Below are 24,078 nucleotides of genomic sequence, written 5' to 3'. Positions count from 1 at the left end.
TCTGCTTTCTCTATAGTGTTCGAATCCCCCTCCCTAACGCTCTTTTTCTTCTTCTTCTAATTTCTTCTTCTAATTGACGCACTTGCGCTAGTGCAAGCTTGGGACAGGGAGAGGGGTTTGCTAACGGGGGTTGGTTGAAGGCAATAGCAGCTGTACGCACTGGGCCCTCCTAAAGATAAGCTTGTTACGCCTCTGTTGGTTGCCATTTGTTACTTCCCAGGTGCAGATTATTAATAGATCACTTCATCATAATAGCAGTAATTAAATATGACTTGGTTAAAACTTTCAACATACAAAAAATGTTTGTGTCTGTATGCATTGCATGAAATATTTGCAAGTGTTTTCTAAAATGACACGGATAGTGGTGTGGCTGCAGCTACAAAGAACTCTACGGATACCTGAAAATCAGAAACCATAATAAACATATTTCAGTCATCAGGTTATCTGGAAAAACATACATTTTATTGGACAAATGCAAGCACCTTAAACCACAACTGGTTACGGTTACAATACGGGGCATTTTTACATCTAATTATTATTGCAAAGGCTTGTGATTAAAATGAGACTCTCAAGAGAAAAGTGGCACCATCATTTGTAAAAACAGAAATTTACATTCATTCCAATGACTAAAAGAGGTTTAACAGACCTCTACAAACATCCTAAAATCTGTATTCCCTAGAATATTTTTATTTCTATCATTTTGAATTGAACCAGGAATGCGCCTGAATGAAAGTTAACGTCAAAAGGTAAAAGGAATTACTAAATAGTATGTATATCCAAAATACATATAGCCAGTGCAATTAGTTATAAAAAAATAATGCTGAATTATATGTACTGTACACCTAAGCAATTGTGAAATTGGCTATTTAACGTTCAGAATGCTACACCAGAAAGAGCTACATTGTCCACGGCACTACACACTGTGGAGCAAAATCATTTTATTAACATCTTTATTCTTTGCTGTTAGTTATTTTTTTTATTTTTTTTGCATTTCTGCAAACATATAATACATGTTACCTTACACATTATACACACTAAATGTTATTGTGGTCTTTTTGATGTTAATGCAATAAACACCTTATGTTTGTTGTTTGATGGTATTACAGATCATTTACACTAGAATTTAAGTTCAGTCAGTATATATTTACTCCTGGCCTTTCCATCACACAAGATGGTCTATGGCACAAGAGATAATTTCAGGTGTTTGTTCCTGATGTGAAAAGGTGCCATAAACTTCCTCTACTGCCAGCCACAGAGTTAAAGGGCAATTGCCTGAAAACAGTAGCACTGCCACTTTACTGGCAAATAAGGAATGAAAACTGGAGTATTTCCACTCAGCATCTGGCCTACCAGCACCAGTTCTGACACTTTAAGGTGACTGCCATTTTACCATATGAAAAGCAGCAAGGGGCTATTTTGGGCGTTGTCCCACACCCAAAACACCCAAGGGGTGCACATGGGAAAATGTTTTCTGTATGCCATAAGCCAAAGTTCAAATGATGCACCATCACACTCCTAAAGCATAAAACAAATATCCTTGAGTATAACCTCCCACTGACAAAACACCATTCAGTGTAAATAACATGTACAAAATTGGAAAATGACTACACACAAATTTACACTAAAATAAGAATGAAGCATAGTGGTTAGAGATGAACTGCCCTGTTAACTCAGAGCGGCATGAAGGGCAAGGATTTATGTATTTATCAATAATCAGATTTGTTAAATATTCACATAGAGAGGGTAGACTAAGTCTGTAATTTAAATTTCTGTACAGTTTAAGAAGGAAATGGAAATGCTGCTACACACATTTTAAAAATCTAAAAAAAAAATGTTTAGCATTGTTGTAAAAGTGCTTTATACTTTAAATAATACAGCATCCCTAAAGTGTCATTCAAATCAATTGTTTGAGAAGAAAGGGCATTACTTTGCAAATCAAATTCAGAAGACCATATTTACCCTCAGGAAACAGAGATAACATGCATGCTGCTAAACTGAACAGGTTAACCTAGGCTGGCTTTGGAATTCAAATTTCCTTTCTCGTAATTAACCGTCAAGAGTACCAGAAGGGTGCCGCGTCATACGTCTGCTCTCTCGTAGCACTGCGAAGATCTTAATGAAATTACACATTTACAAAGTGAATGTACATACAATATAATACAAGAATGGTAATATTTTCCAAACAATAAAAATGTATAGTGCCCATAGCTTGGGCCCCTTTTTATTTGTTTTTTTTTTGTTTTTTTGAATTTCAAAAGCAAAGATTTACCCAAACATCACCTAAAATGTATCTTCATAAATAGTTACAAAATCTTGTAGACATGGAAAAAAGGTCTATTCACTCTAATATTAGACATCTGAACAGCACATAATATGGAAAACCATGGTCAGAAACTAATTGTTTCCCCTACCCATTACAGATCGGATAAGTTTATAGCAGACACAGAGGTTAACAGTTCCAACAAATACTAAACAAGCCAAAAAAAAAAATTTAAATAACAAAAAGTAAAATGGGTTAAATCAATGGGACTGAGATGAAACCACCTCAAATATTATGCTGCTGTTAACATTTTGTCACAGTCAGCAAGTAGTTATGTAGTAACAGAGCAAAGCTTCAAGCCTACAGTATTTGCTAAGAACTTAACCAAGGATGTCTGAGACACTCGCCAGCAGATGCACGCTTCTCCGGAACCATTTCCAGCATTGGTGTCAGGAAATCTGTAAACTGAGCAGCATCTTCTTGAGGCCAGCCATACTTCTCCACAAGAACATCAAAGAGACTCCAAGGCTTTAATTTAGTGATGTGTCGCAGTTCTCCTGTACAAAAAATTCAGTGTATTAATACTCCAAAATACTATTTTGTAACTGTCTTTATACAGTAAACATCAATAATAAAATGCAAGCAAATTTTATCCATCAAATTTGATGGATAAAAAGTTTAAGCTGTTTTAAATATGTTGGCAGTTTTTAATTGTTAATTTGTTTTTGGTTCAGCAGTTCTGTCAGTGCCAGTGGCATTGGTTTTTTAAGCCACCCTTGGGTTTTAGCACAGTGTTGACTGCTGTTAGGGGAGAAAGCTGTTTTCTTCCAGCTTTGCACAGCTTTGTAATTCACCTCTATTTAACTGTAGAAAATATGAAATGGACAGGAAGTTATCAATCGTTTACCTCAGTATATTCAATGAACTCTTGAGCCTGATAAGAGCAGTAAAACTGACAATATATTTAAATGTTTAGAATGGAAAAGAGAGCTCCCATGAGCACTTTATGCAAGTCTGATTGATGACAATCAAGTTTTCACAATTCCATGTCCGCAACCATTTTTTATGCAGACCAATATTTGTGCATATTGGCATTACTGTGCTGAACAGCATAATGATGTGCACAACAATAGGTCTTACTGTGCTGAACAGCAAAGCTTAAAAGGAAATAGCATTCTCAAAGTATTCAAGTAGTCAAGAATGTTGTACACTAGGGTTATGTTTTGCTTTCACTGGAGCCAGGGGCCCTAGCCATGAAAAACCGTACCACACAATTATTCCCCCCCAACAAAACTTTACAATCAGCATTACACATTCACACAGGTAGAATTCTCCTGGCATGGCCAAATTTAAAATCATCTAGAAGACTGTTAAGCTTGGTTATCAATTCAAAGAACATGTTTCACTGTAGCAGAGTCAAATGGCAACAGAGTTCAAACCTCTTCAGCTGATGTTATGGGATGCTAAGCTTGTTTGCAGCAGCCCCCTCTCCATCATTTTAAAAAAAGGGGAATATAAATTTTTCTATAAATTGTCTTATGCTACTGTGGATTTCAGAGATAATTTGGAATTGTGAAGAGAGTGTTCGAGTTGAGGCACATCAGTATGTGGCCCAGATTTGCTTATAATATGTACAGCATTAATATGTGTAGACTAACAACTAGGATATGTGCCACTTCACAGGCCCAGCCCACCCACTACAGCATTTTGGAGGCCCAGCCTGCATAAAATCAGTGACCCTTGAAGCATGCAAAATTTCACATCACCTAAAGTTTTTGCATGCACTGTGGGTCATCTGCAACCCCACCTTGCAAACTACCTGTTCATTTATAATTTTATGGGAAGCCAGTTATCCCCAGGTAACAACAAAAGGCAATCTTTTATTTCCAAGTTGTATTGACATTTAAAAAAAAAATGATACTTTATTTAATGTTTTGCTAAGACAACATGGTTATTTGATATATGTGGTCCCTTCAGAAAGAACTATATCAATGAAAATGTACTCATTGCTTCCCATTCAAAAAAACAAGAAATAATCTAAGGCCCTATCCAAAGTAACAGAGGGAACCATTCATTGAAACAGGCACACACTAAAGAAGAACAGAGGCAAAAAAGACTTTACATAAAGGCAAAAATAAGTACACTGTCCCTCTAAGAATCAAACAATAAATATACACGTAAAGGTGAGGTTAGTGGACACCAAACAATTGTGCATCTAATGATTTTCGTCTACAATGGTCAGAAAATCTATCAGTCAGGTTAGAACATTTTCATAGGTCACAGTGATATCTATCCATTCTCCAATTGTTTGCAGGGCCCAGCAGGCAACTACCCACAGTTTCCTAACTTCAACTAGACAATATTGCTAAAAAAAAAATTGTTGATGATGTTTGTTGATGGACAAATTGTACATTTAAACAATCAGGTTCTACTATAACAAAAAGATATTTTAAACATCTTAACATCTATGGCCACCTTAAATAAATAAATAAATATATATATATATATATATATATATATATATATATATATATATATATATATATATATATATATATATGCATTCCTATACACACAGATATCAATGGTTTCTCTGATACAACATGAACAAGTATTCAGAGCACAAAGTTTATACATAGTAAAATCATCAAGTGTTTCATTACCAGTTGATTTGGATAAATTGTGGTAAGACGTTTTCTATGAGACAGAAGTACAGTTACCTTTCTTGGTGAAAAAATCCTTGGAATATTTCCCCAATATACCAAATTTTCGAGGGATTTTTCCCAGCAGTTCAGTGATCAATGCTATGTGATCTGTGTTTGGAGAACATTGCCAGCAAAACAGAAACATACAACTATAATCAGTACAATTCACGTGTTCAGAAACTGGCCCGGCACAGACAGAATCAATCAAATTGCTGCATTATACAGAAATTAAACATGACCTGTTGCTGTGTGCAGAATTTAAAGATCCCTTTGTATTCACCTAACCAAAAGTCCCAATCCTGTAAACAAGAAATATAATTTTCAATTACAAAACTTTATGAAGCTGATTTTACTTTTTTTTTTTTTTATTTAGGACTGGCATAAAATTTCTGATACTAAATTAAGTAGGCAAAACAGCCCAGCATATAGGGAATCAAAAAAGTTTTCACTTCTGCCTCATGTTCATTAATTTAAATGAAGACTAAAAAATATGCCTTTTTATATCTGTGATTACATTTATTCAACAATGGCAGCAAAGATGTTCATTCTGTCTGCATCACGGTGCCTTTCAAAAAGAAGAGGCACTACCTCTGCGATTGAAGAATTCCCGAGAATATTTTCCAGACAGAGCAAAGTGTCTTGGGATATTGCCTAGAAGCTCAATGATGTGTGCTATGTGGTCTATGAAGGAGAGAAAAAGTAGTGAAGAGTGAAAAGAAGAAGAAAAAAACGAGATAAGAAAATATATGAAGAAAGTGGAATTAATACAAAAAAATAGAAAACAAACAGGTGGTAAGCCCATGCAGAGGTAGCGAGGTCAGCACATCATTATTAGAAAAATGTATGACCAATGCATATGTAGTCTATAAATCACCCAAGAAATAGTAACAAATAAAAAGGCACATATAATACAAAAGCCTTGTTTTTGCAAGTTAGAAAAGATTAGTCTTTATGTCTTAGATTTAAGCCTGATGAAAAAAAAAACGAAGGTGAAAATGAATGTTTTTTCGTTATATTTAATTCAGCAAAATTATGTAAAAACAACAGAAATAGAAAACGTGGATTTAAAATAAAAACAAAATAAAAGTTGGCTGCATGATTTGCTGTGGTTACATACAAGAAATGCACATGCAGTGCATTTAAAATATATACATGTTACAAGAGCAACCGTTACAATAATGCATATGGATGCATTATAAATCTGTTCCACAAATAGTAATTTTTCCTATGGTTGCTGTCATTACATAGAAGAAAATGCTCAGCTTTTGGCCAAAAAAAAAAAGTAATTTACATAAAAAAAACCTTCTTTATGAAAAGTATATTTTTGTTGTAACCAGAAAAGTATATAAAATGAACAGTATGTATGTATGTATGTATGTATGTATGTATGTATGTATGTATGTATGTATGTATGTATGTTTTAGAAGAAAAATTAAAATGTTAATTGCATTGTTAACCTATATGTATTAATTGTTAATATCATCACTGGAAGCGGACACATACTGATAACTGTTTTATCAGCAAGCCAAATAAATGTAACCCATGCTAGAGGTTATTAAGTAATATACGTGTAAATGTTTAAACTGTCAAGATGTCTGGTACCAAGACACTTTTTTACATTTTATATAATCATGCAATGCAAATACCACAAAGATTGTGTGTTGCTCAAAAGCTTGAAGAAGCCTGTTTACATGGGTAAAAAAAAATTAAGAATTACATATCTTGAAAAATCCCCCTTATAAACCAATAAAAATGGAAATGTAGCTCTCATCATGGATTTTCCTGGTGTAACAAATAGGAAGGCATAATCCCTAATAATAACAACAAAGCAAAAACTAAGACGAAATCAATGCTGAGATCTACAAGATGCTACAAATACATTTTTACATATTCAAGGTTTATACTGAGGTATAACTTACCTGATGCACTTAGTGCAATGAAATGTTGGAAAAGGGAGAGGGGTGAATAGGGCTTGCAGCCTGAAGGTCAGCTAGAGTGAGATTTGGGGAGAATGCCTATGCACTCTTCTAGATACTACAGGAAGTCCAGCTTGTGGGTCAGTTAGGTTTTTATTGGGAAAGATGTCTATTTACTTCCCTTAACACACCTGGAAGTTTAGCTTTGAATGAGACTTGGTGTAAACCCTTAGCTATTCCTGGAACTGCGATGGTAATACATTAGTGTTTTCATGTATCTAAAATCCTGCTCCCTTGAGAATGGAGCTCATATTCTTTACCTTATACAGGCAGTATTAACGTAAGCCTGGGCTTTGGAGCAAAGCAAGGGGAAACTTGAAAACACTACTGTATAGTAATGGATTGAGTTTTTTTCCTTGAATGTGCAGTTCACCTTAAAATTTAAATTGTAGTATAACTGTGATATTCTAAGACAAACTGCAATTTTAATTCATTGATTATGCTATTTTTTTTCTAATTATTTTCATGCTTTGTTGTGCAACCATCAACCAATTTACCTAGCAACCAGGTAACTATTTGAAATTAAGAATGGAAGTTGAGTAGCAGAGCTCCTTCACATATATAAAAGCAATGAGAAAATAAGTATATTTATAGAATTGACGCTTCACAGCTTGTTTTTGGTTGCTGGGTCAGTGACTGACAATCTGCTAGGAAATGGAGCCCTCCCTAAAAGTTGTGTTAATAATAATCTGATTCAGACTCCTGCATAAATAGAAAATGAAGACAGATTGCAAAGAGGTAGATAGTGAAGATTAGTTAGATTATTTAGAATGTTTCCTATTTCCCTGAGATGAATCTTATATTACATTTTCATTTTTGCAATCGTTCCCCTTAAACTTACACCCGGTAGTCAAATAGGCTGTAAAGCTTTTTTCCCTCCCTCATCAATAAAACTTTCTTAGCAACCTACAGAACTACTTGCAGCACAGTAGCACAAATTCCTGCATAACTGTATATGTTTAAGACTTGAAGTACCTAAGTGTATGGAAAAGATGCTGGGGATGAAAAAAAGTTATTGAACCACTGCCCTCATTGTTCTAGTATCCTATATAATAAAGTTGAAGTGTCTCTGCGTCTAGTCCCTGTGTCCGTGGGATTGCGCTACTGCGCATGTGCCCCACGGACCGTCTCTGGCGAATGTTTGACTACATATGTTCTAGCGCCCGTTAATTTAACGGGCTTAATGTCTAGTTCTATTTATAAAAAACTAGAATACACCTACAGAGTAGACTTTAATTGTGCATTTGTTAGATCACTGTGCAACATGATATAATCATTTTTCACTGTAGTTACTGGCATTTCTCAAAATACTGCAGCTAAAACATTATTAAACCTGGATCCATCTGCAGTTGTTCAATATCTATATATTTCAATAATAAAAAGTATCTATATTTTTTAATCTGATTCAATTGCTCACAAAAACCAGGAAGCTGGTTTCAAATTCTCAGTTTATTAATTAAAATAGGCACAATTCCTTTTCACTGGACTCATGTTGAAGAAGACACTATAATTTAAATAGTTTGTTCTTCCTGGCAATTTATACCGCTATCTGGATGCTAGAAAGTAATTACCCTAACAACCATTTTGGAATTCACAACCAAAAACGTAGGTTAAAGATTTGGAGGGGAGATTTGTCACATGCTTAAAAAAAATCTCCCAGAAAATGGCATTACCATGTAATTGTTGCAACTAAATTACATTACTTGTGACAATTCAGTTTATCGTGGGAAAATGCACAAGCAGGGAGGATTTGTTGCATATGGTAGCGATATTTTAACGTGGGCAAGTAATCTCCTCATGTGTCATTGCCCTACGTCAAAGGAATACAAAGATAACAATTAAAACAAACTTAAAAGAAATGTAAAACTTGCAGACTTTCTACTTGCTCTACAATAGAGCTGTAAAATACTAAAGTTGACTTCAGCAAGCTCAAAAAGAGCTCACATTAAGAACAAATGTATATAAATTATACACTCTTTTTAGTTGATCTATCAGTTGAACTAAACCTCTCTCTGACAAAGAGCTATACAATAGTACCGATTATTTTTCTCCTAATCTATCTACATACTCACCTTCATCTCGTGAATAATCTTCTCCAGAATGAGGTTCAAACAAATAGTCACCAGTTGCCAGTTCAAATGCCTAGTAAAACACAGAAGAAACGAAGTCTTAATTTTGGTGGGAAAAAAAATACAAATAATGGAAGTTGCTTTTTTTTTTTTATTGTTCTCAGGAGCACAGAACCATTTAACCTGTATAAAGGCTTCACTATTTTTTCAGTTATAACATTTTTTATAAGGTAGGTCAAAATTATTTATTTTAAACATTAAGGGGCACATTTACTTAGGGTCGAATATCAAGGGTTAATTAACCCTTGATATTCAACTGTCGAAGTTAAATCCTTCGACTTCGAATATCGAAGTCGAAGGATTTACCGCAATTCGTTCGATCGAACAATCGAAGGAAAAATCGAACGATTAAATCCTTCAATTCGAACATTTCGAAGGATTTTAATCCATCGATCGAACGATTTTCCTTTGACCAAAAATTTGTTAGAAAGCCTAAGGGGACCTTCCCCATAGGCTATCATTGAGGTTCGGTAGGTTTTACTTGGCGAAGTAGGGGGTCGAAGTTTTTTTTAAAGAGACAGTACTTCGACTATCGAATGGTCGAATAGTCTAACGATTTTTAGTTCGAATCGTTCGATTTGAAGTTGAAGTTGCAGTCGAAGGTCGAAGTAGCCAATTCGATGGTTGAAGTAGCCAAAAAAATCATTCGAAATTCAACTTTATTTTATTCTATTCCTTCACTCGAGCTAAGTAAATGTGCCCCTAAGACATGACCAAGCGGTGTAAGGTGACTTGCCCAGGCCGACAGCAAAAATTTTTTGGCATACTTATGCATCTGTGCAGTGCAATTGGAAAGAGCAGGAGATTTGGTTCTTAACAAAAAATTTAAATATATTTAAAATATAATATACTGTTGTGTCCTCCACTGGTAAAACTGACCTGTTTCTTCAGAAACACTACTATAGTTTATACAAAAACGCTGCTGTGTAACAATGGAGTCAATTAAATTAGGTATAAATAGAACAGGTTAAACAGCGTATAACAGATTATATTTCACATATCTTATCTGCTGTCTTCTATGTAACCTGAGCCTTTTCTCCTTAAAATAGCTGCCACCATGGCTACATAGCATCTTATTTTTATACTACAATACAATGATAGTAGCGTCTTTGAAGCAAATACACCAGTTTTACTTGTGTAGGGAAACAGATTGTATTTTATTTTGTTTAAAACACTTTTTTTTGGTGTTACTGTTCCTTAAACAGAAAACCCCTCCTCCAACTTCCCTTCAGCTGCAGTGTCTACTACTGTATTGTAATTATGCGACTGACTCACCATACATGCTGTACTCCAGATATCTGCGGGTGTGCTATAACCTGCTCCTATCAGAACTTCTATTGATCTGTATTGCCTAGTTTGGATATCTTCGGTGAAATGTTTATGCTGCAAATTGAGAAAAACAGAATAAGTGGAAATTACAAAGCAAAGTATCTATACATTTAAAAAATATATATTTACATACCACCCAGCAGGCATTTCCAAGGTCTGCAATTTTAACTCTTATTTTATCAGCATTTCTAGGATCCAGTGGATTCACCAGCAGGTCTGCAGCTCGAATTTTAGATGCTGAAAATCAAGCAACAGAATTAATTTATATTTTGCCAATTATAATGTAGGTAATACAGGTATGGGATCCCTTATCTAGATAAGCTCAAAAGTAAGCAAATTAGTCTAATTTTTAAAAAATATTTTTTTATCTGGAATACTAAAATAATACATTGTACTTGAGCATAACTAGACTAGCACAAATCCATACTGGTAGCACAACTGGGTTTATTTAATGTTTAAATAATTTTAGCAGACATAAGATCCCTTATCTGAAAAACTCAAGGTCCCAAACATTCTGGATAATAGACCCAATATCTGTCCAAACAACATACAGTGTGGATAAGATTTATAAACACTGGTGCACTTGGATGAGGACCTTAAATGAGGAAATATGCCCAATTGTTTTGCAAAAATTTACTGTAATGTGTTCAACACTGTACTTCTCTAATATTAAACACATATATACGTATTTTTGCATTTCCAAAATTCAAGGGGTTATATAATAAAAAGGGGCAAAGTACAGTAATATACAGCAAAGAATCAGATGTTTAGAAATATACAGCTGACCAGCAACTGCTACCTGGTGATGGCCCTCTCTCATACAAAATATTATTGCTACAAAGTAATATTTACCTGCAGTTTCTGAATATATCTCTAAACATATCTATATTTTCACTTAGTCTTGTTACTGATTAGGCGTTGAATACAGTAAACCATTAATTGTGCCTAGCAAAGGGGATAAAGATATTACAGAGGTCTCACGTTTTTAATGCCTATAAGAAAACAGAGGTGAGGGAAATTTTGGAAAAGAACAATGGCTACTGCAGACAAGACTAAAACGGAGAACAAATTATATTCAGTATTCAGTTAGTATTTTTGTTAAATAAATGAAGTGAAATAATAATAGAATAAGGCTAGGGTGCCCTCAAATACAACTTGCAAAAAGAATACCTTCTTAACTATCAGGACCATTAACAAGTTTAAAAGTTATAACTTATGTTCCCGAATGCTTGTAAGTTCTATGTTATACCTACTTCCCTGAAAGAATAAACATTTTGTCTTGAAACCTTCATGTACAATGTAATACGTACTTTTTGACAAATCTCCAGTACTCGATGCTGAAACTGTCCTGCTCCTGTCATGACAAGAGCTACTTTCATCCCTGTCTGTGAGAGCAGAATCTTCAGAAATGGCTAAACCACATGCTGCAGATTCCAAAGCCTCAGAGAACACAGAGGCCGAAAACTCAGAAAATTGCAATTCTGAATTTTTATGCTGTCCATTTGGCAATTCACCATTAAATTGTTCATATGAGCTGCTATACGTATAATCACTTTCTACATTTGATTCATCCAAATTGAATTCCTCTGGGTTAAGACAATCATCGTCTTCTTCCTCCTCATCTTCCAACTGTGGTTCAATGCAGAAAGGGCCATTTTCCAAATGACCGTTTGTTTTAGGAGATTCAATCCATGTCTGATCTGTGTCAACCAGTTCAGGCTCAGCATCATCATCGTCGTCATCTTCATCATCTTTTTCAACATTTTCCTTTTCGGTGTCTTCTTTTTCATCGTTATCTCCTCTTTCTGAGGAAACAATACCCGATATATTTACAAAGTCAAAGGCTTAAAACTGCATGTTAATGAAGTTAGTAACAACAGACCAATGTGCCATTACACTTAAAAGAAATATAGAAACACAAACATTTAGTGGAAACATGGGGAGAACAGAGCAAAAGAGGCCACAAGCAAATATGGAAGGAGAAAGCAGTAAATAAGAAAAACTATGTCAAGAAAATGATTACAGGGAAGCAGCAGAAGTATGTGAGAGAAGTGAACATTAAATAATAGGAAAAAATAGTAAATAAAAGCAATAAAAGTAAAAGATGAAAAGGGCTAGACAGGGAAGGGGAGCAGACACATTTTGAAAGTGTATATTGTCAAAGGAAATACACAAAATGTGAACGAGCCCAACATGTTGAAAATGCGCTTATACACAGAGGATCATCTGGTAGGAAAAGCTTAAAGCAGTTTATGAAAATTTCATCAGTTTTGACTATACAAACCATATTCATTAACAGGCTCCTCATCAGCTGTATCCTCAAGACATACGGTTTTCATCTTGGCTTCAGGATGATCTTCCAAATCCTGCTCATTTAAAAGAATTGTTGAGGATACTGTTTCTTCAGTCTTTTTTTGCTCTGCCTCTCGTTCTAATTCTTCAATTTCTTGAAGTCGTTTTTCAAGAAGCTCAGCTTGTCTCTTTTGCTTTTTTTTTAGTTTCTTTTTTTTGTTTTTGGAAATTTTGCCAATCTGTAAGCAAGCAGTGACAAATGAATTTTACAACTGCGGCAAATATAGTCTTGTCCATTTACCATGATTTAAAATACATATTGAACAAAACTCTTTAACAAATAATCAACAGTCCATTTACACAAAATACTCTTCTCAAAAACAATTTTCCGAATCTTTATCTGCTGCAGAAAGTTTATTAGTTAACACACGCCTAACAAAAATGAGCACACAGTAGTACCCCAACCACTATTGCTTTAAAGTTTTAGACATGAGAGTGAGACACATCAAACTTAGGGTACATACACAAGAGTTAATTTTCTAATAATGCATTTTTGTGCAGTAATCCATGCAATTTCTTTTAAAATTAATGTGCTTAGTGGTAATCTGATTTTCCATGGGTACTGCACAGGAAATGCAATGAAATAAAACTGTGACCTTATGTATGTACCCCAAGGCCTCTATTGGTGGAGAAAAGTCCAATCTGCCATCTGTATGTGCACATGGGGTGGAAACAGCTCTAGTGTGCATTTTCTGGTTGAAATACCTATTCTTCATTATGTTTTTTTGTCGTTCACGATCATCTTAAAAAGTGAAAAGCCATAGTGTTAATTGGAACACTGGGAAACATATCACTTAAAGGGGTGCTGCACCTTTAAATTAACTTTTTGTATTTTATAGAATAACCAAATCTTTCCAGCTTTCAAATGGGGGTCACTGACCTCATCCAAAAACAAATGCTTTTCACTGTACTGCAAATGCACATATCCCTCCCCCAAGGGAACTATAGAATATAGATTACGGCGACATGGAGCAGTAGTATGCATTTATAATCACTAGGGAGTATGAACAAATTTTTATCCCAAGTGATCTTTCTCCTTTAGAAGACAGAAGGTTCCATCACAATATGTTTTTTTTTTTACCGTGAGAGCTGTACAATTGTGAAATCCTCTCCCTGTAGTAGTTGTAACAGTAAATACATTAGATAGCTTTAAAAAAGGCTTGGATGGCTTTTTCGTAAGTGAAAAAATTAGATTGTAGCACAAAGTTAAACCAGAGGCTGGTCTTTTCTCCCTCTGAGGTATCTTGCCTTCCTCTCATCAACTATAATTATTACACATTTTTGCAAATATTTTATGAATCCCTTTTTTTCACAAGAAAAACCCTTTTCACTGTGAATAGTTCAAGTACCTCGTGTGTCAACAATAATTATACATAGGACTATGGCCAGTGGCATGTCACAATACCAGTATATACATATACAGATATACCTATCTGTGCACTCACGTATATAACTATATATATAACTATATATATATATATAACTATATATATATATATATATATATATATATATATATATATATATATATATACTGTAATTAAGTTTTAGCTTTAGACTTAAAGGGGTGGTTCACCTTTAAGTTAACTTTTAAGGGGTTATTTATGAAACGCTGAGTTTGTGAGGCTTTTTCTACCTCAAATAATCTCATAACTCGAATGTTTGCTTATTTATGAAAAAATCTGAATGTAAAAAACTCAAATCAATGCAATCAGGGGAAACCATGAATACTGAATGAATAAATTATCAGCGAAAAAAAACGTGAATAGATTGAATTGATCATGTTTTGATCGTGTTTTCGTGTGTAAACCACAGAAAAAAAAAAAAACCTTAAAACTGAAAACGCCCTTAGTATCTTATAGAATGGCAAATATTTATTTCTTTTATAGATTTTTAAAAATTATTTGCCTACTTCTAACTTTCAAATCGGGGTCTCTGACCCAAGCAGCTAAAAATTATTGCTTTGTGAGGCTATAATGTTTTTTGCTATAGTTACTTTTATATAACTTGGTTTTCTATTCAGGTAATCTCCTATTCATACACCAGTCCCTGATTCGAAGCACTCCCTGATTGCTAAGGTAATTTGATCCTTAGAAACCAGATAACTGCTGACATTCCAAGCTGGAGAGCTGCTGACAAAAAGTAAAATAACTAAAAAATTCAAAATTACAAAAAATTTAGACCAAATTGCAAATTGTCTTAAAATATTACTCTACATCCTAATACTAAAAGGTAACTCAAAGTTATACAATATTTACAATGAATACCACTCACTAAACAAAGAAAATGCTGGTAAAATCTTTTTTTATAAAAATATATAAATATACTTACTGGTTTCTGCTGAGGAGCAGTACTCACTAGAAACAAAAGAAAATACATTTTAAACATTTATACACACACAACTAGTTTGCAATCATGGTATGATTTATTGGAAAGATGGAAAGGATAGCATGACAAATTAGTTTTTGCTCTCCTATTACATAAAACTTAATTGGCAATTCACAGAGAAATAACATTAATATTCCTTTTAACCAGATGTTATCCGATCGTTTAATTTTTAAATGATTATTCCTTCTTAAGATTTAAAATTTAACTAGTAGTGGGCCACTACTCTCTCTATAGTTCAATACGTGTATGTAATGTATATGCTTGACGTATACTACATCAACCATGAGGAATATGGTGGCACTTAAAAATTCTAAATTTTATTGAATTTAAAAATTAAGTAAGAAGCATTATAACTGAACTCTTAGCTATCTGGATCCTAATTTAAGTGACATTTTTATTGTTAGGACCACTATAAATGGAAGTATGCAAGTTATACACTAAATGACAGTGTGTTGGGGCCTCCTTAACATAGATTGATTTGGCTGCTAGAGCGAATGAAATAATTTCTTGAACTTGAGGAATGCAAAAATAAATATGCCTTTCACTAGATCACTGGTAAGGCCTCACTTTTGAGCATGCAGTGCATTTTTGGCCTCCAATTCTTAAGAAGGATAGGAATGAGCTGGAAAGATTGCAGAGCCATGCAACTAAATTGGTAAAAGGTATAAAATTAAGCTATGAGGAAACACTATAATCAATATCACTGGGGTTACTTTCTCTGAAGAGAAGGTTATGATTACTCTTCATAACTACATGAGAGCACATTATAAAAAAAATAGCGGGGAATCTTTCACACCTTTTCACACAGAAAAGGACTAAGAACCAGCAGCAAAAAGGTTCTTCACAATGAGGGCAAAGAGGTTGTGGAACACCCACCAGGTCAAGTTGAGATGTAAAATTCTATTAATAGATTATATTCATTCTATAAATTCAACACTTTGTTTGCAAAGAACATATCTCCTACATGCCAACAGGCAAAGGCACTAAATACCAAATATACTAAATTTTTTGGCACTTCTGATTTTTCCCACCAGTTCAGATCCATAGGTTGCATCTTGCTTGTATAACTGTTGATCTTGTTTGTATAATGGTCATTTCTGGTTACCAATATTTTGACCACTGATCACTCTGTCACTGTAACGGTGATTTAGTGATTTTATTATATTACTTTTGCCGTCGCCGTTTATTACTTGTTTCTGCCCATACAGTAGTCATTGCGTAGTGTGACTACTGATCAGATAGTCTGAACACAAAACAAACTACACTGGTCAGTTGATTTTAGATTGAAGTTTTTGATTGATTGGTATTTTATTTGGCATACATTATAATTTCCAGAGAGTTTAATGGGTAAGGCTCTGTAGTGTGCCAGATTATTAGCTCTTGTGCATAAAGTTAACATTCTGTGGAATTTCTTTCAGGTGCAGGGAGTTTCAAAATGCAAGGGAATTCAGGGAGTTAGGTTCATATCTGTTTTTCATTCTTTGCAATTTCAGTGTTTCTTTTTCTACAGTCTCTCAAACAAAAGTAAACTGTATTTGCACAGAGCGATACTGTTGATCACTAAAGGCAAATTTGATGGCTAATGATCAAACTTTGAAATCACAGATTACTTGATTGTATATACATGTCCCTCTAATTGTGAGCTGTTTGGATCAGGATGCATCACCCTAAACAACTTTGGGTGACTTCAGAAAGCTGAAGCATCCTGTATGTTTTCCCAGCAGCCATTTACATTATTACAGGAGGGAAGGCATTTTCAGGAGAATTGTTGCCACAGTAGCACAGATTTAATGGTGGACAACAATCACCCCGTGTGCCATTGCCCTTAGCCCACAGGAAGATGGTGTATGACCATATGTAATGTAACAAGAAGTCTTTTAAGCCCTGCCATTACCTGCTGAGCCAGAGGGAGGAGGAGCACCGGCTTTTTGCCATTCCGTTGCTTCTGCAGCCATCCTTCGAACATAGGCATCATCAACACACATCAAAATATTCTCTGGTTTAATATCAGTATGGATAATTTTACATTTGCTATGTAAATAATCCAAACCCTGAAGAACCTAGGGAAAATACAATAAACACCTTTTAGTCTCTGAAAATTGATTTAATAACATTTAATTTTGTCTGGTTATATCTCCATATATGGAGAACTTACATATACAAATATAAACGGTTTTATAGCTAAATCAATGGTACAAGCAATTATTCATGTTTACCTCTCAGAGAGGAATGTCAGTCTTCCTTCACTTAATCCCTTTTTCAAGCTATGCCATATAGTGACTTTAATAAAAATTCCTTAAAGGAGAATTCAACCGTTAACTAAAAAAAACCCTACCCTCCTACCCTAGGTAGACCACACCTCATCAAAATAATTTTGCAGTGCGACAAGAATTTTTGGGCGCCCATAGACTTTAATGGGTGTCTGCGACATTTCGCCTGCGGAAAATTTTTGGCGAAATGAAACGGGTCAAATTCACCCATCCCTAAACATAATGTTATCTGTTATCCACTATTTATCCTGTGCCATATAGCCTTTTTTCAATTTCCACCATTGTTTCTCAGCAGCTTGTTTATTTGAACTATAGCAGTGTTTCTGAACTATAGCAGTGTTTTATCAGTGCAGGGCAACAGTTCGTGATATTTTCATTACTTTAGAACACTTTCATTTTTTGGTGTTATTGTTCCTTTAATGTCATTGACTTTGAAGCACCAGAAAGCTTAATGAGACAAATGTTCACTGTAATTTTCAACCAATATTTTAAAAAAATTAAAAAAAATAGCCAAATCTTTTGTGTTAGATTTGGTATTTTATTGAATCCAACATTTATTATTTTATATGCACCTGGACTAAACTAGACAGACATCTCAAAAGATATAAAAGAAATACAAAAATACCTTACCTGGTGGATAATGCTTTTAACACAACGAATAGGAAGACCCTGATAGTTTGATTTAATTATCCATTTTAATAAATGATGGCCAAGAACTTCAAACACCATACAGACATCTACACTTTAAATTAAGGTCAATCAATAAGCTATACACCGAATACAATCATAAAACATTAAGTATAAATATGCTTTAACTATTTGCTTGATAAAGAATTTTAAGACGGTACCAATATCTGTATGCTATTAAAGGTATGGGATCCGTTATCCAGAAAGCTCCAAATTACGGAAAGGCCCTCTTCCGCAGACTTCATTTTATCCAAATAATCCAAATTTTTAAAAATTATTTGTTTTTCTCTGTAATCAGTACCTTGTACTTGATTCCCTAATGGAAGAATAACCATCTTATTGGATTTATTTAATGTTTACATTATTTTCTAGTAGACAAGGTATAAAGATCCAAATTATGAAAAGATCTGTTATTTGGAAAACCCCAGGGCCCAAGCATTCTGGATAACATGTACCTGTATTAAAAACAAGTCTGAAATGTATTTCAGCCTATGATTAATTTTTGTAACACGAAACGCGTAAGGCTGAGGACACAATAAATCTTTTCTACTCGATTTCTACAATTTGTTGGAAGATTGCTTTTTTTTGAGTGCCTGCCACCAGACTTACTCATGTATTTCAGTACTGCCCAGATGCATTGCACTGATGTTGATTTTAACAGACATTAAATATATTCAGTTAGGTCAGATTATAAATTTAGATGTGAGCACATCAAATTATTCTAAAGGATCTAAAGAACCTTAGAAATGGGCTGCTTTAAATATCAATAATAAAAAAAAAGGATACGCATGCCATTCATGCCAGAGATCTTAAAGTCATCAATTAACTGCACAACCATGTCCTTGTTTGGGTCTCTGGGGTCACTTTCTCGCACCTAAAAGAAGAAGATATGTAAATAAATAACATAAAAAAACATATATTATCTCTTATGTGGAAAACAGGACATAAGAGAGAGCAAAAGAGAGGGGTCAGATGCAACAGAATATTAAAGGCATCGTTAACAAACAGTAATGTACCGGAAAAGAAAGTATATTCTAGGCAAGTTTGTAATATATACATTATAAATAATTCTGAAGGGAGTGATATATTGAAAGCAGTATCTCTCTGTTCTATGCTTTTCTTTCCCACTACTTCTGACCACATGCCATTAAAATAGCGTAGAAGTATTCAGCCATTTATCAACATCTTTAAATTCCCACAATGCCCTGGACACTTCTATTACTCTCCTTCTTTGAAGCCCTGTGAGAACAGGTATTGGGGAGCTGACCACTGCTTCAACGGTACATAAAGTCAGAATGAGAATAGGACAGAATAGCAAAAGTCAGGGAAGTGTAACGTCTCCAAACGAACAGATCTGAGCCCGAAATGCCCACCAAAAGCGGTGCGATATCAAATTAATCCTTTAATCTACTTTAATATGCCCGTGTATTGGCACCCTACAAAGAACAGTTCATACTGTGCTACATACAGTGACACCATGCTGGTGCCTCTTTATATGAGATGTGAACAGGTGAACAATGTGGGCACTTTCAGACTGGGTCTAAGTGTGAACAGTACAAGGCTTTAAGGGTGTGAACAATAAAGATGTTACATGTGTGAACAAAGGGGGTATTACATTCTGAATTTGAGGTTTTAACAATGCAGGGGCCAGTTAATCTCAGTACTGATACCTTTTAAATCTTACACAAGGTAAAATGTCACAGCAGGTAGACTTTCATGTGGGGGCCACAAAAGGGGGAACAAAGGCCGCGCGTTTGACAGCACGAATATATAATATGAACAGGATGCTTATATTTCAGCCTCTAGAATTCATATCCTTACGTAAACCTATGTACAGTAAACTGTTAAGCAGACCTCCTGTTATTCAAATTAAGGATGTTTTATGTTGGTACATAAATACACATAGAAAATAAGATATATCGAAAACAAATCATAACTTTAGAATTGATTTGTGATTTGGTAGTTTGGAGAAAAAAAGGCTTTGCAGTAGCTGAATTAACAGCCTGATACCATATAAGAACTATATTCATTTTGGAGCCTCTACATTCCACAAATATTGGTAAACCTATGAACACTGGGCATCAAACTGTTCAGTAGCATTCATATTTAGGGTACAGTATGTTGGTACCTAGTGACGTTGGAAATAATGACCTGCAAAAGCACTGTACCTTTGTAGTGTAGTGTAGTATAGAAAGACTTTACTAATTTGTATTCCTCTGAATGTGCACTTTCTAATAATGCACAGTTTCATGGTGTGAACCTACTTTTATTATAATGTAAGACCTTAAAATCTGGTATGCTGATTTTTGAAGAGTTAAAACACAATCAAATACAATGCAATATAATCAATGGTATTTTTGCACACAAAATATGTTGTCGACATGGGTCTCTGGATTATGAAAATATAACTCTTTCATTTTGTAAGTATTTGGAAGCAGGCCTGGACTGGGAGTCAAAATAGGCCCTGCCATTCCAAGTACACAGAGGCCCAAAGAGCCCCCTACCATCCCAAACAGCCCCCTACATGGTAACTTTCTATGCAACCATACAGCAGCCCCTCTGGCATTTGCCAGAACCCACAGATTGCCAGTACGGGCCTTTTTGGAAGCCTATATCTTTTATGGAAATGGAAATACACAAAAATTCCACCAGCTTTTAAAAGCTCAGCTTGTCCTGAAAAAAAACCACATTATTTTTTCAGCTAAACCAAAAGTGCCCCCCACCACACTAAAACACTACTAAAGTGAAGAGCACAATATTCAAAAATTACCTGGCAACAAGTGCAAATGAAGTGTGAAATTCTTCCTGCAGTGAAACAGTCATATCACTGAAAATTTGTGATTAGCATTTCAAGGAAAGTTGCATAGAATTACACTTGCTTTCATTATGCAAAATGTTATATTTATGTTTACAAGATGAAAACAAAATTTACTCACACATCTGAGTAGCTTTATTTCATCCAAAGCTGTTTCTGTGTAGTGCTGAGCACTTTTTACCACTTTCATAGCCACAAATCTCTTGCCTCTAAAGAGTAAAAACAATATAAAGTTTAGCTTTACAGCAGAAAATAAAGCTTTGATCCAGCATGTTTATGCTTCACACAAAAACATTTAAAGAAAGAAATATTTTGAGAGATATACCTGTTCATGACATAAAAAAAGATTTAGATTTGTTTGCAACAGAACATATAGAAGAGGTAACCCCACAATTGCAGGCAATTAGGTGGTGGTGCTGAAGCCCCTTGGATACCTAGCACAGTATCACAACCTGGATACAAAGTGAAAAATAAGAGCTGCACACACTGATGAATGGAAGGTATTATCACATTTATTATGGCCACAGAATGTTTAGGAAAGGAATAACGTTATTCCTTTCCTACACAATGTGTAGCCATGGTCAGACTGGGACGGCAGGAAACCGGGGAAAAACCCAGTGGGCCCCAGCCCTCATGGGCCCCCGCGGGCCCAGACCCGCTCCCCAAGTGGCCCGAACTGAAACAAAAATATGTGCCAGTCCGACCCTGTGTGTAGCCCTAATAAATGGGATAATACCTTTCACCATTCAGTATGATTGCGGCTCCTTTTTCACTTTTTATCTGAAAACAGAACATATGCCTTTAAGAGAATAAACTCTTATATGAAAGATATATGCCTCCAATTTTGGCCATAACCGCAATGATTATTTTGTTTGATGCAGGGCTGGAAGTAGGGGTAGGAAGAAGAGGCACGTGCATAGGGCGCAAAGCTGGGGGGCGCCAGGCATCTCTACTGCATTCCCCTAGTCTGGTCCCCTGTCTCCACTTTCCTCACTCTTTCTGTGTTATTCCCCCATAGTGGGAGACCGAGTGCTTCAGGGGGTTGGAGGTGATGCGACCGGCCAGCCTGGCCCGGCACGGGTTTGAGAATAGGTTAACATTTTAACAAGCACAGCCATGTCAGTAAACAAATATTAACATCAGTACATTTATTTTATTTAAAGCCTGCTTGCTTTCCTGATTAGCTAAATAAATAAAAAAAAACATAGCTTTTTCACGAATTAACACAATAGTCAAAATGTATGTTCGGCATCAGACCTATTCTTCAAACAAGGGGGTATGCTGCTCTTTAAGGCATATGTTGCTTCCTGCTGACAGCTGTAAGAAGCTCTGCAAGCAAGCAATGGCAGGTACCCTTTCTTGCACTACGCTAAGCATTTCACATTGCCTTAAATGGGAACTTGTAAAGTGTCCCCCTCCAATCCTCTGTTTTATTCTAGCTCTAATTAATTGGCCTTTACCATTTAAGTTATCAGAAACAAGAAAAGATACCCAGCCAATCACTTTGCAGGTTAAACAGATGGTAACACAATCACACTGTAACATGCCTCATGGGACACTAGACCATAACTCTGCTGACATTCTGAAGTGAAGATGGTTTTTATCCCTGTGAATGAAATCTGACCTCTATTTATCAGCATTTCAGATCTAACCCCACTTTGTTCTGCATATCTTGTTACTGTTTTGCCAAATATGGGACCTAGAGACCAATTGAACCTAACTGGCAAGCTCAGCTGTTACATAGTATCTTAGTTATTTAAACTAGTTACAGTTCTTAAGCAAATTTAATCTGCAGGTTAAGAACAGAAGCACATGGAGCGGATCATCCCCTTTCTTCCTGCGTACTATGCCTATTTGCGATGGAAATAAGGTAAGCACCAGGAACGTCGGATGGTGGTGCATCGTTAGTCCAACGTGACATGACTGTCTGATGCAGACGCTGCTTCTGCATCCGGCAGTCGTGTTGCGTCGGATGAACACTGTGACTTCATCCAACATTTCCATCTCTTACCTTATTTCCGTTGCATCCGACTTGACACCTGCGTTTTAGCGCAGCCTGTCGGATCGCGACGAAATCGCCCGTGGAGTTCCTCCCTTAAGGAAGTGGGATCTCGCCGCACAATTAATTCATGACAAGGACTTAAAGGGGATGTTCACCTTTTCTATACATATTGCTAAACATCCATTTTCTTTGTAATTTATCATCATTAAAAAAAATGTATAATTTGTAGAGTGCTCAGAGCACTCTCTCCTAAGTTTGTAACATTAAGGTGCAATTTGATCAATAGATAGAAAAGCGAATAAGGACCGCACAAGCTCACCGCTCTCCCCTCAGATCAGGTGCACAGTCACACAGTGTCCCCACTGTAGATACAACAAAGACTCGAAAGGCAGACGGCACTTCTGAAGATGGGGTTTATTGGAGTTCCTGCTGGAAAAACCTAAGGTTTTTCCAGCAGGAACTCCAATAAACCCCATCTTCAGAAGTGCCGTCTGCCTTTCGAGTCTTTGTTGCAATTTGATCACCTGTATATATGTGATCTGATTGGCTAAATTGCATCTAATGTTAGCACCCAATCGAATCAAACTCTAACCTGTATCTCTCTTACAAGTTAGTGGTACCAACTTAACATGGTGGGGGTCACATGGGATATAACTGTTCAGTTTGTTTGCTTGAGCACGCAAACAATTAGTCCCCCCCATCTTGCGTCAAGTCGCTGACCACTAACACGTAAGAGAGATACAGGTTAGTGAGAAGTAAGAGGAAAGAAAGGAGGAAATTGTGTTCTGGCTCTTTCGGAGGAGGAGAGGAGAAGCGAGGCAAAGATCAATGAGATGAACGAGTCTAGCAGCCGCATTTAGAACAGATTGGAGTTGTGAAAGGTGACTTGTTGGAATACCTGCAAGGAGTAGGTTGCAGTAATCAAGGCGGGAGATGATGAGCGACTGAATCAATGTTTTAGTTGATTCTGAACTGAGATATGGTCATATTCGGGCAATGTTGCAGAGTTGAATATGACAAGATTTTGCAAGTGTTTGAATGAGTGGTGAAAAAGACAGATGTGAGTCTAGGACAACTCCTAGGCAGGGTGCCTGTGTGGTGGAATGAAAGGTGGTGTTGTTTACGGTGAGTGATATCTGAGGGACAGGGGAAGATCTTGGAGGAA

General features: G+C 35.6%; 1 protein-coding gene across 7 annotated transcripts in view; it reads right to left on the bottom strand.

The window, feature by feature from the left end:
- Window positions 1-440: 440 nt before the first annotated feature.
- Window positions 441-24,078, bottom strand: part of LOC108711189 (SRSF protein kinase 2) — a 58,827-nt gene continuing 35,189 nt past the window's right edge. For 2 of the 7 annotated variants that reach the window (XM_018252657.2, XM_018252659.2), the window contains 13 exons: window positions 21,033-21,120; window positions 18,883-18,970; window positions 18,040-18,146; window positions 17,034-17,199; window positions 15,083-15,108; window positions 12,684-12,930; window positions 11,710-12,204; window positions 10,533-10,636; window positions 10,346-10,453; window positions 9,014-9,083; window positions 5,554-5,646; window positions 4,981-5,073; window positions 441-2,817 (listed from right to left, as the gene is read on the bottom strand). In XM_018252657.2, the coding sequence (XP_018108146.1) occupies window positions 2,633-2,817; window positions 4,981-5,073; window positions 5,554-5,646; window positions 9,014-9,083; window positions 10,346-10,453; window positions 10,533-10,636; window positions 11,710-12,204; window positions 12,684-12,930; window positions 15,083-15,108; window positions 17,034-17,199; window positions 18,040-18,146; window positions 18,883-18,970; window positions 21,033-21,120 (1,870 nt within the window). In that variant the 3' untranslated portion in view covers window positions 441-2,632. The remainder of the gene's footprint in view (window positions 2,818-4,980; window positions 5,074-5,553; window positions 5,647-9,013; window positions 9,084-10,345; window positions 10,454-10,532; window positions 10,637-11,709; window positions 12,205-12,683; window positions 12,931-15,082; window positions 15,109-17,033; window positions 17,200-18,039; window positions 18,147-18,882; window positions 18,971-21,032; window positions 21,121-24,078) is intronic. The other 5 variants (XM_018252660.2, XM_018252665.2, XM_018252661.2 and 2 more) reach the window with 3 other exon arrangements.

Source organism: Xenopus laevis, chromosome 3L, assembly GCF_017654675.1.
Source record: "Xenopus laevis strain J_2021 chromosome 3L, Xenopus_laevis_v10.1, whole genome shotgun sequence".
Lineage (NCBI taxonomy): Eukaryota > Metazoa > Chordata > Amphibia > Anura > Pipidae > Xenopus > Xenopus laevis.
Note: the sequence above shows the minus strand (reverse complement) of the source record. Positions and strands in the feature narration are given on the sequence as shown.